At 31.6% G+C, this 16,359-nt stretch overlaps 1 protein-coding gene across 3 annotated transcripts in view; it reads left to right on the forward strand.

Moving 5' to 3' along the window:
* Nucleotides 1-16,359, forward strand: part of Dhc16F (Dynein heavy chain at 16F) — a 383,439-nt gene that overhangs the window by 223,381 nt on the left and 143,699 nt on the right. For all 3 annotated transcript variants that reach the window (XM_067269011.1, XM_067269009.1, XM_067269010.1), the window contains exons 38-41: nucleotides 51-275; nucleotides 2,896-3,193; nucleotides 8,954-9,183; nucleotides 15,427-15,729. In XM_067269011.1, coding sequence (XP_067125112.1) covers nucleotides 51-275; nucleotides 2,896-3,193; nucleotides 8,954-9,183; nucleotides 15,427-15,729 — 1,056 coding nt within the window. The remainder of the gene's footprint in view (nucleotides 1-50; nucleotides 276-2,895; nucleotides 3,194-8,953; nucleotides 9,184-15,426; nucleotides 15,730-16,359) is intronic.

A 16,359-nucleotide genomic window follows, 5' to 3' on the forward strand; every position in this document is an offset into this window, starting at 1 on the left:
ACGGTGCACGTAGGTAAAATTAAACCAACTTTTCATTTATTTTTTCATAGATTGACATTGGAAAAATTTCTTCATTGTGCTCTTTGCTGGAATCATTATTTTTATATCCTAAAGGAATAGATATCACAAAAGAAACCAATGGTAATCGGCAACTTATGTTATTATCATTCATGTTTTCCTATTGGTGGTCTATTGGTGGTAATTTGAAAGAAAATAGCATGAAAATGTTTGATGAATTCTTTATTTCATTATTTAGTAATGATCCTAACTATGAGGTAAATGTGGAACATTTTTAAATTTTATAATCTATATTAAAAATGTATTGTATTATGACTGAATTGCTTAATGCACCTTTAACAGTGAAAATTTTTAGAAAAGAGTGTTAATGTTTTTGACTTTGTTAATGGGCCATCCTCAGGCAGGACAGTCAAAAATGAAAGCACTTGTCCTTCAACTGTATATATATATATATATATATATATATAATATTATATTATTATTTTATATGCTTAGCAAATTAATAAAATATATATATATATATAATATTAATTTATTTTAACAGTCTCTCTTTTTAAGCATTTTCTATAAGGACTAATAAAATATTTTTGCAAAAAGAAATAATGTAAAACAATGTTGTTATATCTGCTTTTTTGCAACAAAATTAATAATTGTATTACAGAATCTTAACTGAAGAATTATTGATTTTAGCAACTTTAATGTCAAAACCTATGTTATGATTTAAGAGTATAAATACAGATTTTTGCTGTATAATTTACTTCACAATTTTATAAATATAAAATAAAATAATGCTACATATAAAAATTATTAATAGAATTATTTTATAATAAATTTTATTAGACTGCTTCATCTGGTTTATTAAAATGGAAAGTAATAATGCTGGAATCATTTACACTTTTAAGTTTTAAAATATTTTACTACTACTAAAAACATTTTTAATGTAGATGTTCTTAGATGGAAAGAGGAAAGATTTTGAAACTAAATTTTTGAAGTGTCGGAATTCTTTTTAATTATTTAATATTTTAAACGTTTAAAGAACACAGAAAGTATTCAAAAAACACTATCAGTGCACCATAATTTTTTGCAGATAATGTGCAGGTAATCTGTTTGAAAGGGAGTGCATGCAGATTATGCAATGGATTGGGTTACATATTGATTTTAAATTCCAATCATGAGTTAAAGTTTATTCACATCAAATGTCTGGCCTGTGGAAGGCAATCCAACTGACCCACCAGACTGACAATTATTTATTTATCTACTCATATGTTGGAGAGAAATGACATCAAAGTTTTCAATTAACTATACATATTTCCATTGTTTTTACAACCTTGACCTACTTCAATGGATTAAGATTTAGCTGTTTAATAATATTTGCAGTTAAGATATAGATTAATTTTTAGTCTAATACAAAATACAAGAAACCAAAAAGAATTAAATTTTTTATTAAATTAAACAGAAAATAATTAACTTCTGTGATTTACTGTCTCACTTAGCTTGTGGCATCTCTCTGACTTCATTGTTCTAAAATTGTGAAATTACGGGCATTGCATCAGAAAATATGATTATATCTTTCATTTCCATAATTTGTTGTTTTTGAACGATGTTATAGATATGTGGAGTGATGAAAATACATATTTTATGTTTATTTTTTGTAATTTAATCCAAAAAATGCAAAAAAATAAACATTAAATATTGCTTTCCTGTAAAATATCTCAGGTTTTACAGATTGATATCAGTTTTGTTTATAATAAAAATGGGATATATTGTCTTATAGGATCAGGATAGGAAAACTTCTTTAGAGGAAGACTAGCAGTAGAGTCATTGTTGACCCCCACTCCAAATGTTAAGTCTGTGAAAAATTTTATTTACTCTGTAAACAAAAGCTTCCATACTTGATAATGCTTCAAATGATAACATTTTGGTTTTATTTTATTTCTATGAATGCTTTCTTTAACATGTAACAAATATTTCTGACATAACTGATTATTTTAATTTTATTTTGTGAGATGTAATCATGCAGTTATCAAAACTTGATTACCTTAATTTAGAAATTAATATTAAATTATGTGAGTGGCCAGTGAGTAAAGGGCTAATTTCTCAGTTTTTCAGAGGTATTGAAGCATGTTTAATGTTTTAAATTTCATACAAATGTCAGTTAAATTAACATAAAACAGATTTCTACATCAGAGTTTAAAAAATAAAGAATGTAAGATTATCTTTTGTTTGATTTCATTAATTATTAAATTAATTCAAAAATTATTGTAATTATTAGTTACCTTTAGTTTAAGATAGTGGTCTAACTGTTCACCTTTAGAAAAAATTATTTTATATTAATTATTAATAGTTAGCCAAACTATAGCTCAAATAATCCAGAAATTAATATGATTATTATGGAATATTTGGGCTTGGTTGTTATATATTTAACAGAAATGAAACAGAAAAAGCAATATTTTAATGCTTGTGATAACTTCTCAACTGCATATTAGTGATTATCTTGCTTTCAATGGCTGTCCTGGAGGCATTGGTATATGGTAGGGCAAGTTATATGAAGATTTTAGATTCATTCTTGCAGTTTTCTATTGGATATATGCTGTTGTGAGTTATTCATAAAAAATTACAGTAATAAAATAACAATATATTTAAAATGATTAATTATATATTCCATATTAAAGAACTTTATCATAAAGAAATATCCTGTTTAATGAGATAAAAAAGTTTTTATTGAATCTTTCTCTCCCATTAAATATTATTTAAGTCAGAATGCAGGAATGATTGTTACATAAGTTTTTTAATTACTACATAGTTAAAAAATATATATATATATTTCATATAATATTTTATTGATTTGAATTTTGTATCATTTAAAATTTATTTTAGGTTCAAACTTTAGGAAAAGAATTTGGAAGATATTTTATTGATTATTCCTATAAAAGAATGGAAAGCTGGGAAAGTCTTGTTCCTAATTACATTTATGAAAACATTCCATTCTTTGACATTGTTGTTCCTACTCCAGATACAATCAGATTTGGATATTTAATGGAAAGATGTTTATTATTAAATAAAAGTTTCATATTTACTGGCCCTACTGGTGTTGGAAAGTCTATCATTGCTTACAATCATTTGAAATCCATCAGTGCAGAATCAAGATATATTCCAGTTTTTGTAAATTTTACAGGTTAATAGCAAGTTAATTTTTATTTATAAGTGATTTTTTTAAATACATTTTTAAGAAGTATCTAAATATTTTAATTATATTTAATTGATGATTTTATTTATATATATATTACAGTGATACCTTGGTTTTCATTGATAATCCGTCTGAAAACAATCGATGAAATCTGAAACTGATGAAAACCGAGGCAGTTATTTCCATATGAATCAATGTAAATCCAATTAATTCGTTCTAGACACTCCAAAATACATACCAAAAACACATTCTATAGAGAATAAATATAGTGTTTAATACTAAAAACAATAAGAAATTAACATTAAATGAATATAAAAGACTAATACAATGGCCTCCGAAACAGAATTGCCATCTAACTGTTTTTGATTGATCCAAATTAATAATAACTGTTCGACATCTTCAATTGTTTGTGATCTTTGTTTTGTTAGCACATTCATGCCTTTTGCTACATTAGCTTCCTTTATTACTTCCTTTTTTGCCACAATAGAAGTTATCATGGATGGCGACTTCCCATATATGCGGCCGATTTCAGCAATCTTAATGCTGCTCTTGTATTTTTCAACAATTTCCTTCAACTCAAGTATGTTCCTGGCCTTCTCTTTGAAGTTTTGCTGGCTCAGAAAACTTTCTTTGGTTTTATGCTGGAGCTAAAAGGAAAGGAAAGCAATGGAATTGTTTGGCTAGTTGTGCAGGGTAATGATTACACAATGAGAAACAACACCACACTGAGCAGGAAAATGTGTGGGTCGCCCTTGTTTTTGCAAAATTAGCAGTGAAATCATGTGGGTATGCCATCAAAATCCGAGGCAACCAATGAAAATTGAGACAAATTTTTTGTGGAAAAAAATTGACAAAAATTGAAACCGATGATAACTGAAGTCAACTTAAACTAAGGTATTACTGTATATTCTTTCTATGTTTTGAGAATGAAAGTGATATTGATATCAATCTTACTTGAAGAACAGAAGAGATGAGAAAGGATTTAACATTATTGATTTTCCATCTACTTCTTTTCTAAAAGCTACTGCAGATATAATTCTACAATAGTTGAATGATGGATTGATTATCAAGTTATTTGTATGTGCTACTACAGATATATCATAAAAAACATGATTTACTTGCAAAATTTCTTAGAAAATAAATGAATAATGAAACCAGCAATATTAAATCTTTTCTAGTCTCCTCTGCTTATAAATTGTAAATAATTTCATGTATTTTATCATCATTAAATTAATCTTCATTGACTATTCTATCCAGATACAATATAAAATAGTCATGAAATATAGATATTGTATTTCACATTTTATCTTTGTATGTCATGAAATAATTTAAATATTGGCAAATAACCTAGAAAATATACATAAACCATATGATGAGATACCAGCAAATGAGTATTTTGGTCTTCTGTATGTAATATATAAATATGTAGTAAGTGTACAAAATTATACAATTTGCATAATATAAAATACATTAGATACATTATAATTAACAAATGACACATTACAGAGCAGCTATATTTGTATCCTATTACAGATTTGGGATACAGATTCAAGATGATAGGAAATATATGCAGAATGTGTAGAACTATGATCAGTAAAAACTATCAAATAACTGTTAGATAACTATTTAAGTGTTTATAGTAGGACAAAGTACTTTTTCCATATTAAAAACACTTAATGAGTGATCAGAAAACTTTGTAGATGTCATGCTTGAAAGGAAAATGAAATAGTTCAAATGACTAATGGATGCCATGCAATGACAGGATTAGAATGCACTAGTATCTTGTATTCTCTAGCATGGAAGTGAGTGGTTACTTAATGAATTACATTGTCCTCAATATCAATTTCATATAATAATCATGCATTGTGGTTACTCTTAGTTCACCTGGACAAGAAAAATTGAAGTTTCCATATCCTGATAAGAATTGTATAATTTTGTAGTCATTCTATGGACTATCCATAAATGATTTCACACCTCATAGGAGAAGAGGGAAATTCAAAATATGACAAGGGGGAGGCAAATAATCCTTGTTAACATCACTTTTCACATTTACCATTAAACAATATCATGCATGTTTTTAACATAATATATCACTTTTAAAACATATTCTTTCAAAATTTTATTTCTGTACTTAAAATTATACAAGAACACTAAACAGATAGCAAAAAGTAAATGTGTATCAAGTATTTAGTTTACTGTGGCTGGTAACACAATCTGTTATAGCCACAGTAAAGTGATTAGTGTGATTTCTCTTACTATAATAGCATGGAATTTACATCATCGCATTCTTGTATGTTACAAATGACTCATCAGTTTGTTTTTACGAGTCTAAAGTTAAAAGAATCTTAGGAAAAATAATGTTATGAAATTGTTATGCCATCGCTATGAAGTCATACATTTAATTCTCTCTGAGGTCGATTGAGATAAACAACGTGATTTTCTAAACGCATAAAATTTTGATATCCATCAAAGCACAGGAATCAGACCAAATACATGACTGTATTTATAAATTAAACAGTTATTTACTATGTTAGACATGTTAAAAATGTTTATTGAATTTTTTGAAAAATTTCAAAGTTTATTTTCAGAATATTACTACAGAAAAAGGAAATATAGCGAAATGACACTCAGTCACTTTTTCTAAATCTTTAGACTATGGCAGCACCTGTTGTGAACTGGAATATTTTAGTCAGGAATGAACTGAAGATGATGAGTAGTTTGCTGTCACTACAGTAGTCCCCCACCAGTGATAGCAAGATATTACAAATATCTGGGTTAGAACTGCATTAATCAGCCTGAGTGTATGATAAATGTATCCTGTTGCTGCTGTGAATCTGAAGTTTTTGCCATTGACATGAAAGTGTTGGCCTTAGCAATTGGTTCAGCATGAATATCTTATAATCAACATCAGCAATTGGTTGCTGCTGTTGATCCTGGGATATTCATGAAATCATCTTTACATTTGTAGGCTGGCTTTAGTCAGCCTACAAATGTAAAGATGATTTCATGACTATCTCTCACTAATATCTTAAAAATTTCGTTTTCCTGACTCAGTACCAAAATGATTCTTTACTTGGTGGCTGCAACCATTTTCAGACTGCATTATTCTACAGAAAGACATGGGTGCAGAGAACGAGATCATTATTCATAAATACTGCAGTTTCTTTAGGAAGACATGATACCAATCTAATTTCTTGCATTGCCTCTCTCAGTCTGCCCACCAAGGTGGCAAGATCTGGATGATCAGAGGTTGGGAAGAAAAGCTTACCATGCAGAGAGAGAGGCATTCCATAGAGCATTTCAGTTGTTGTTTCTTGGTAATCTTTTTAAGAAACTCTGAAACCCAAGAGGATTGTTGAAAGTACTGCAGTCCATCAGTTTGTAATGTGTGCCATTATATATAGCTGATTTGAGCTGACTATGGAATTACTCCAGCTGATCATTTGAAACTGGATGATAATATGTGTGAATTCTCACAGTCTCAAGCCATGAAGTGAGGGCTGAGAAAAGTGAAGATTCAAACTGGACTTTTTGGTCTAACGTCAGGTGCAGCAGAAGGCCAAAATGAGCTATCCATCCAATGTAGAAGGCCTCTGCTATTGCATTTGCAGTACTTTCAATTAAGGAAAATGCTTCCAGCCATTTAGAAAAATTTTTCATACAGGTGAGGCAAAACTCGAATCTAACTGACAGAGGCAATGGTCCTTTCAAATCTATGCGGACGTGTTTGAATCTAGCACTAAGGGGAACAAAGGCACCCAGTTTGCTTCTAGTGTAACAAGTGACTTTTGCTTTTTGGCACTGAACGCATTAGTGATCCCACATCAACATGTCAGCTGTCATTGACAACCAAACATATCACTCTTGGAGAAGTTTAATGGAAAGAACCAAATATCTCCTTCTTCCATTCATCTATCACATCTATTCTTTTTGTGATCTCTTTGTAATTTTCTGCTATCACAACAGCCTTACAAACCCATGACATAGAAATAACTTGATGCTGTGTATTTATGTTGTAATAATACAAAGGCTAGTCGGGGAAAGTGACAATTAATGTGACATCATTTGTGAAGGAGTCTTTGTCATAATGTGACAATGGAAAGGATGAGGGTTAAAAATGTATAGTTCTGCTTGATAATATTGCACCTATATTAGGGTGACCATTTGTCCCCAATTTCCAGGGAGAGTCTCTGTTTTTGACCCTCTGTCCCTGGCAAGAAAGCATCACCAAAAAGGAGTCTTGTCCCTGTTCATCCTCTTTTTTTTTTGTTTCTTTGTGGTTACTATAATATTATTGCTGGTTTTTCTGCCAGAGGATGAGTTCAATGTCTTCACAGTTGCCAGATAATTTTTTTATGAAGTAATCAATTTTTTGAGGAAATGCCAAAAAGGAACTGAAGCTTAAAAACATGGAGAAAAAATATAGCTAAAAAAGCACCAAACATAAATAGCTATAAACTGTATTAGAGGAGAATTATTTGATTGAAGCAAACGAGCTCAATCAAAATTAAAATGTTTATGTCTCAGTCATGCATATGTACAGTACTCATTTATGTAGGTTGCTTGTGTGTGTCCTAAAAAGTGACAATTGGCATGTGTCCCTGGTTTTGCCGAAATAATTTGGTTCTCCTACCTACATCTAGTCTTCCTTTAGGTAGGAAGTTACAGTCATGGGATGAATTGCTATATGATGCTGTGCTACTATCACCTCTCATGTATGATTATAAAAATGACATACATCTATCTTATACAGGGCTGGATTTACATAGGGACACTTGGGGCCGGTGCCCAGGGCCCCCACAAAACTATGTTTAAACATAATTTTTTTTTCCTATTACTGCGACAGCCTAGTGTGGCCGAATCATGAGGGCCACAGGCAAAGAAAACCAAACCTGGGAAAAAACCCACGAAACATCGGAAAATTTCGGGAAAAAATTTTACATAGGTATTTTTCAATTGAATTAAAATAATTAGTTTTACACAATCAAATATATGTATGTTTACAATAATCTTATTTTTAAATGAAATTTACAACTTCCTAGTTGAAATCTAGTTGAAAGTACAGTATTTTGTGTAAATTTTCTAAATCATCAAATTTGCCTACTCTTAAAGGGGGGGCCCCACTGAATTTGTGCCCAAGGCCCCTGGATTGGTAAATCTGGCCCTGATCTCATACTAAAAACATTCTTATTGAATTTTTCAATGGATGTTATTCAAATGTAGTTAAAAACATTGGATGGAATATTGAAAGAGTACAGAGGAGAGTATATTGGTTAATTTGAGAAAAATGGCTAGTTGAAGATTTTTTTATGACTAAAAAAATCAATAAATTTTTTCTTCTTTTGAAAGCAATATATCTTCATTAAAATATTAATATTAAGAAATCATTAACACACAACAGATATTCTAGAAAAATGAAATGTTAATCATATATGAGTCGATATTACATTGCTTACAAAGTTTAAAAATGTTTTTAATTATCATAGATTTCCAGTAAAATAATATATGTGTTTTGGTGTATAATTTATTATATATACAATTTCAATATATATTTTCTTTACAGGTTTTAATAATATAATTTAATATTTTTTTAGTGTTGCATATAAATGATACTTTAACTGATAAGAAATAAATTTATTAATGTGCAATGCATTATTCTTCAGATGTTTATTATGTCAATGTTCAATGTATTAAATAATATGTTGATTATTATATGTTTAATTATTAGAATTTTCTTTTTATATGTAGCAAAAACAACCAGTAAGAGAACTCAAGAATTTATTGAAAAGAAATTAGATAAAAAACGAAAGGATGTATACAAAGCACCAAATGGAAAGAAAATAATAATATTTATTGATGACTTGAATTTACCTTGCTTAGATGCTTTTGGATCTCAGCCAGCCATCGAATTACTTCGGCAGTATCAAGATTTTCGTGGCTTTTATGATAGGAATAAATTATTTTGGAAAAATATTCAGGTAAGAATTATCAGTTAAATGATTATTGTAATTTTTCGGTACATAATTTATAATATAATCTTTTATATATCAAGTTTAAAAATCTGTGGAACTGAAATAGAATCTTTGCGTAACTCTCACTGTTGTAGACACTGCACACCTAAAATACTGTTGAAAATGTGACTTCTACTGATTTGTAGAGAAGAAAGTAGTGTCTTGAGCATTAATGTGTTTGAGATGGTACTTTGTGTATATGATAAAAAATTGTTAGTTGTCTGAATGACAAATATTACTTACGAGGGCTGTTCGGAAAGTTTGCAGCCTCAAATAGAACAACAAACAAAATAATGTTAAAACTTTTTTATTTTTCAATATAGTTTCCTTTATTAGCAATGCACTTATTCCAGTGATGTTCTAGCTTTTTTATGCCATCACAATAGGTCGATTTGTCAAGGTGTGCAAAATACTCATTCATTTCAGAGATGATTTCGTCATTTGAGTGGAATCTCTTTCCAGCCAAAAATTTTTTTAGGTTTGGAAAAAGGAGGAAGTCACTGGGGGCCAAATCAGGTGAGTACAGTGGATGTGGAACTAATTGGAAGCGAAGTTCGTTTATCTTTTGTTCGGAGATTCTGGCAGAATATGCAGGTGCATTATCGTGGTGGAACGGAACCCTTTTTCTTCTTCAAGTGTTGCCTCTTTTCTTCGATTTCTTTTTTCGGTTTTTCCAAAAGTTCACAGTAATAGACAGCATTGATGGTCTTTCCTCTTTCTAGGTAGTCAATAATGATGATGCCTTTAGCATCCCAAAAAACCGAAGCTATCACTTTCCCCGCTGATGGAACTGTCTTTGCCTTCTTTGGTGGTGGCGAACTGTGGTGTTTCCACTGCTTCTACTGTTGAGCTCAGGTTTCCCTTCATTCTCGTGCTTCTACTGTTCTTTTGTTTCAGGAGTGTAGTAATGGATCCACATTTCATCAGTAGTCACAAACCAATGCAAGAAATCCTGTGGATTTTTCTGGTAGAAGTCCAAACACTCCTTTGACATCAAAGTGTGAACACAATTTTGCTCGGCGGTCAGCAGATGCGGCAACAACCTTGCTGAGATCTTCGTCATACCCAAATTTTCGGTTAAGATGTGGTGCACTCGGTCAACAGAGATGCCTGTTGTCTCAGCTATCTCATGCGTTTTTAAACGGGGATCTGCTAACACAAAATCGTGAACTTTGTCGATATTTTCTTCAGTGACAGCAGTTGACGGCCGTTCGCTGCGAGGGTCATCTTCCACACTCTCTCTGCCAGATTTAAAAAGGGCTGTCGATTTTTTCACAGTGGTGTACGAAGGAGCAGACTCTCCCAAAACTCCATCCATGTCAGCTTTGATTTGAGATGGGGTCAACCCTTTTTTCGTCAGGTATTTTATGACCGCACGAGTCTTCGTCTTCTCCATTTTTGACAAAGCACTTGCACACTAACTATCTGCTAAGCGGTCGTGGCAAAACTTTACGACAAATCAAGCAGAAATTGGTATTGTATCTTTAGCAAAGATGTCTGAATAATTCCCGCCAAAAATTAAATTGATCGCAGCGCTGCTTATAGGCAAGGCCGCGAACTTTCCAAACAGCCCTCGTATAACTATATTAATTAAATTATCAAGCAGATGATAGTGAGGACTTATCACACCAATGATGGGCACAGACGCTCATGAATTAAAGTGAAAACATTTAATAAACACAAAAGTGACTACGTAAGTACGGAAACAAAAAAAAACCCAAAATGCATTTTGGACTATTTGCATTTAAATCATTTTCTGATAGAAAATAGTCCCTTATCAGTTGATATTAACTAAAGGTTTTAATATATTTAAAATTATACAAGGTAAAGATAAACTTAAAACTATGCCTAAAGCTATACAATATAAAGATGAAAACACCACTGTAACTGTATGAGCAGTAAGCATCATCAGTTGGTATTATCTAAAGATACAGTGGAACCTCGCTTAATGAGCATAATTCATTCCAGAACCTTACTCGTAATGCAAAACACTCGTTAAGCAAAACAATTTTTTTCATAGAAATTAATGTAAAATATGATAATGTGTTCCATGCCGAAAAAAATACTCAAATACCATATTTATTTGCGTATAAGATGAGGTTTTTATTCATTTTTCACTGCTTCAAAAACCTAGGTCATCCTATACACATGAGTGAAGGATCCTATGCATTTTTGCAATAATTTTTGTGAACCATGCTGCCATTATAGCAGCATGCTATCGAGGTCAAGGTGAATATCACTTTTAAAGAGACGATCTGAAGATAGCTGGTCACTTAGCAATGATTATAAATGTAGTTATTTCATATTTGTTAAATTGGTATTTTTAATGAATATTTGTACATTCTGAATCATTAAAAATAAACTTTTTCTTGTCATGTGTGTTATAATCTTTTGGTTTTGCTACATGGGTATCAGATGCATGGAAAAGCAATCTTCAAAAGCTGATAGCAGTCATTCAAGAAATACCACTTTTTAAATTTACTCGACAGATCAGAGGACAATGCTTTGTGGAGTAAGAGTGAAAAAGACGAGAATTATAATGAAGCTTCGGAGGGCAAGTCCGAGTAGACGAAAGGTAATAGCGTCAAGAAAACATGGTTGTTTCCCTTAATACGTGCATATGATGATAATTTATTTGTGATTAAACAAAATAAAATTAGAATTGTATTAATAAATCTAATTTTCTTTATTTTGATCTTTAAAGTCATACGTCATCCTATACACGAGATCATCTTATATGCAAGTATATATGGTATTTTACGTATAACATTTATTCAAAGGAAATTATATAATATACATTGTTAAGGAGTGTGAATCATCATCATCATTTCTTCTAGCATGGAATGAACCAACCTGGAATGCAAATTAGATTTGCAGAAAACAAAAAAATCACAAATAATAGCATGATGAAGCATCCACACAATTCAGGACTTCTCCTCTCCTCGTTACTTGTTATGTGAAACTTTGCTTGTTAAGCGAGTCATTTTTAAAATATTTGATTTGCTCATTATGCAAAACACTCATTATCTGAGGTTCCACTGTATTAGTATATTTAAAATTTACAAAGTAAAGGTAAGTAAATTTACAAAGTAAAGGTTTAACTCTTTGTGATGTTATGACTATATATTTTTAAAAACTTTTGTAAACTTGTAATTGTATCATATGTTGTCATCACTTGTGCACCAGATGTAGACTGTTACACACCTCCCTTACTACCACTCCCAAGCACCTTGTTTGTAATGCCTACACTTACAACTTTGTCATCTTACTGTTTTTGGTATGTATATAATCTGTCTGTATAACTTTAGTTCATAACTGTAAACCAATAATTAGCTAACTTATAACTGTTTTGTATCAACACCCTGTATGTCATACCACCCTGCAATGCTATGAAGGTTTATTACACCTGTCTACACTGATAATGCTTACTGCTCATACAGTTATAATGGTATTCTCACTTTTATATTGTATAGCTTTAGGCATAGTTTTTAAGTTTACCTTTATCTTGTATAATTTTAAATATATTAAAACCTTTAGTTAATACCAACTGATGAGGGACTATTTTATATTGGGAAAATAGTCCAAAATGCATTTTGGGTTTTTGTTTCTATACTTAGGTAGTCGTTTTCATGTTTATTAAATGTTTTCACTTTGATTTCTGAGTGTTTGTGCCCATCATTGGTGTGATAAACCTTTACTATTATCAGCCTCATGGTTGTTGATAATTTAATTAATATAATTATACCAAAGGCTAGAAGCAACTTTTGTAATAATTTTGTTATTTATAATTTTTTGTTACCACAATAAAAATAATGTAAAATGTGACAACAGTTATTACAATAGAGTTCCAGTTAACCAAGATCCATTTGACTGAGGTTCTGCATTATCTAAGACAGTTATGGAAGAATATTTTGTCAACAAAGACAAAAGAACATAGTTCAGTACAGTTTGTTTCACAAATTTGGCTAAATAGTGTTCTATAGAAAAGGTTTAAAAGAATTTACTCTTGTGATTTCTTCTGACAATATTGATTTTAAAAAATATTAGAAGTGTGGTCTGAAGACCACGTGTTCTGTTACTTAACCGACTCGTAACCAACCCCTTGGGCGGTTCACAGTGCAAAGAAGGGAGAGGCACTCATAGCGTAAAAGCTTTCTGTCATAAAAGTTAATGGGAGAAGGGGAGATGTGTGGTCCAGGGATCACGTGTTCTGTTGTGTGATCCTTGGGTGGGCCGCAGGGAAAAGAAAGGATGGGCCGCGTTTTCGGAAGAAAAACAGAGAGGGGGGAGGAGATCGAGCATGCGCAATGGGAGAAAAAAGGGGAGTTCTTCGGAAGAAAGAAGAGAGAGTAGACGTGTAGACGGCAGAGTCGTGGGGGTGTTTTTTTTGGTGTGTGTTTTTTTTTTTTTTTGTTTGTGATTGGAAGGACCGAAATAAACTTTAAGTTCCTTTCATTGGAGTTTCTTTTCATTTGTTCCCTCACGGGGAATACTCTAAAGATCAAGTACTTCCCCACAGAAGTTTGAATTAAAATTTTCATAAAACTGATTTTATAACAACATATTATATTTCTTTTTTTATCACTTTGTAGTAAATATTCTGATAACTGAGTTTTTGATTATCCATATTATAGAAAGACTTTAATTATCGAAATTAAATGGACCACATGCCATCTGGATAATTTGAATTTTACTTAAAATAGTCTTTTGTTTTTTTTTTTAATCTAAATACCCTGTTACATACATATATACATAATTATGTGCAAATAAAATATTAAATGTGGAAATGTATCTGCATACAAATATATTTTTTCTATGTTTAGAAAAGAATTGTGAGAATATAGAAGGTAAGAATGAGTTAACACGGAGAATTATAGTGATTTCTTTGATGGGCCAAATTGATAATGAGCTTGCTTGATAGAGCAGATGCTTAAAAGGAGAAATCCACTGATCTCAGTAGGGACTAGACAAAGACAACTATCCAAATTAACAAGATAATCATTTAATTTTCCTGAGAACATAGGAAACTCACTGGAATGTACAGGGAAACTCACTGGACTGTACAGAGCCTGACAAATCCAATTTACCGAATAACATTAACACACAATTTTCCCAACAATATACTGCTACAGAATTCCTGTAACATGCAGACATAAAGTGACATTCTAATATCAGGAAGGTGTCCTCCGTATCCTGCCACGACAAAAGAATGTCAACCACGTACCTCCTCAAGTATATTAAGGGGTAAGCTATTGTGAGAGGGGATTTAAAGATCTTGTGTTCAAGATGTCTCATGATCAGTTCCGCTAATACAGCGGATAGCAGTGAGCCCATCGGTACCCCTTGCTTATGTAGGTATATCCTCCCATTGAAGCAGAAGTAATTGTGCTCTGTGATGAAGAGTAAGGCTTTTCGAATCTGCAAAACCTGCTGTGCAATGAAGCCCTCTTTGTCACCTTATGAATGTATACTCCTCCATCAGCTTCACATGCAGACATAAAATGTATCAACAATGAATTTGAAGGGTACTTCTTGTTTTACTTTACACCGGACAGAAAACAGTTTGAAACAGAATCTTCACACTGACCTGGTTGTACAGTCTCTCCTTTCCAGCTTCCTGTTTGTTTCACCACACACTTTAACACGCTACCCTGTACCTATTCTCAAAATTCTCTCTCCTCTCTCTCCTTCCATCCTCATCTTGTGGCCAAGACATCTCAAATAACCTACCATCCTGTTTACACAACCTGTTTAACACACTATAACCTTGACCCCAACGCACCCGAGTTTAACCTAGGAGCATGCCCCCAAGTCGGACCTACCATGTGGTGAAGGAAAACAGGATGGCAGGGGGGGCAGGAAAAGACATAAGGCACAGAATTACCTTTCATGCATATATAGTACATGCACTATATATGCATTACTGTTTATTTTTAACAAAGTTAGAGAGCAGACAAGATAATTAAAATTTTACTGTTTCTTGAATAATTGGGACTCTATTGTAATGTCATGAGGTCTCTAAATTATAGAAAAAATGTTTATGTATCCTAAATTACTTCTTTTTTTTTAATAATGTTATGATTATAAAATCACAAAGCTTAGTACAGAGATCACTTTACAATGTTAGTTCTAAAAATGCCATAGAACTTTCAATTTGCAGCATCAATATTAAAAAAATACTCAAAGTTATTGAATATCAATTTTTTTCAGGATGTTTTATTATCTGCTGCCTGTGCTCCTTTGGATGGAGGAAGAAGTTTTGTAACACCGCGTCTTCTAAGACATTTTGCAATCTTTTCAATTCATCAACCTCAATATGAAACTTTAAAACACATTTTTACTTCGATAGCAGTAGGATTCTTTAAAGATTTCAATATTGAAGTACAGAAGAGTATAGAAAGCATTGCTAATGCAGGAGTTGATTTGTACTTACGTATGTACATGGACTTTTTGCCAACTCCAGCTAAATCTCACTACATATTTAATTTTCGAGATCTTTCTAAATTGATTCAGGTATTTTGCATTATTTAGTCAATATAATTTAATTATTTTATTTCAACAATGATTTTTAATGAATGTTGTTATTATTATTATTTTCATAGCTGAAACATTATAAATTATAACAAGGATTAGTGATTTTCAATTAACATATCAAGCTGCAATTTATTTAATAGTTTTTGTAATACTTATTTTAAGTAATTATGCATTAATGTTAACTAAATTATATATATATACACATAGTGCCACAAGCAAATTGCAGGACCAGTAGAGGTGATAGAGATATGCAAATGATTAAGTTTGTGTATTCATCACATCATATAGTATCCAGTTTCAGGCTATAAAGACCAGCATCTGGCTCATATCGTAAATGCTATCAGCATCAGTTTGCAGCAGCCGAACTTTTGAAGAAGCATAGAAAATGCCTCAGAGATGAAGCAAGTTAACAGCTGGGGAATGTGACCGCATTGTGGAGCTGCATGACCTTTGTTTGTTGATTCAGGCAGTTGCCATGCATGTTGGGCATGACATAAGTACCATCCAGCAAAGTGTGACATGATGGATGCAGGAACATCTTCAATGCCAAAGAGGAAGTGGATCATACCAGACCATGACAGAACATATAGACCAGGAGATTCATTGAAC

Source organism: Centruroides vittatus, unplaced genomic scaffold, assembly GCF_030686945.1.
Source record: "Centruroides vittatus isolate TY-2023 unplaced genomic scaffold, ASM3068694v2 contig_345, whole genome shotgun sequence".
Taxonomy (NCBI): domain Eukaryota; kingdom Metazoa; phylum Arthropoda; class Arachnida; order Scorpiones; family Buthidae; genus Centruroides; species Centruroides vittatus.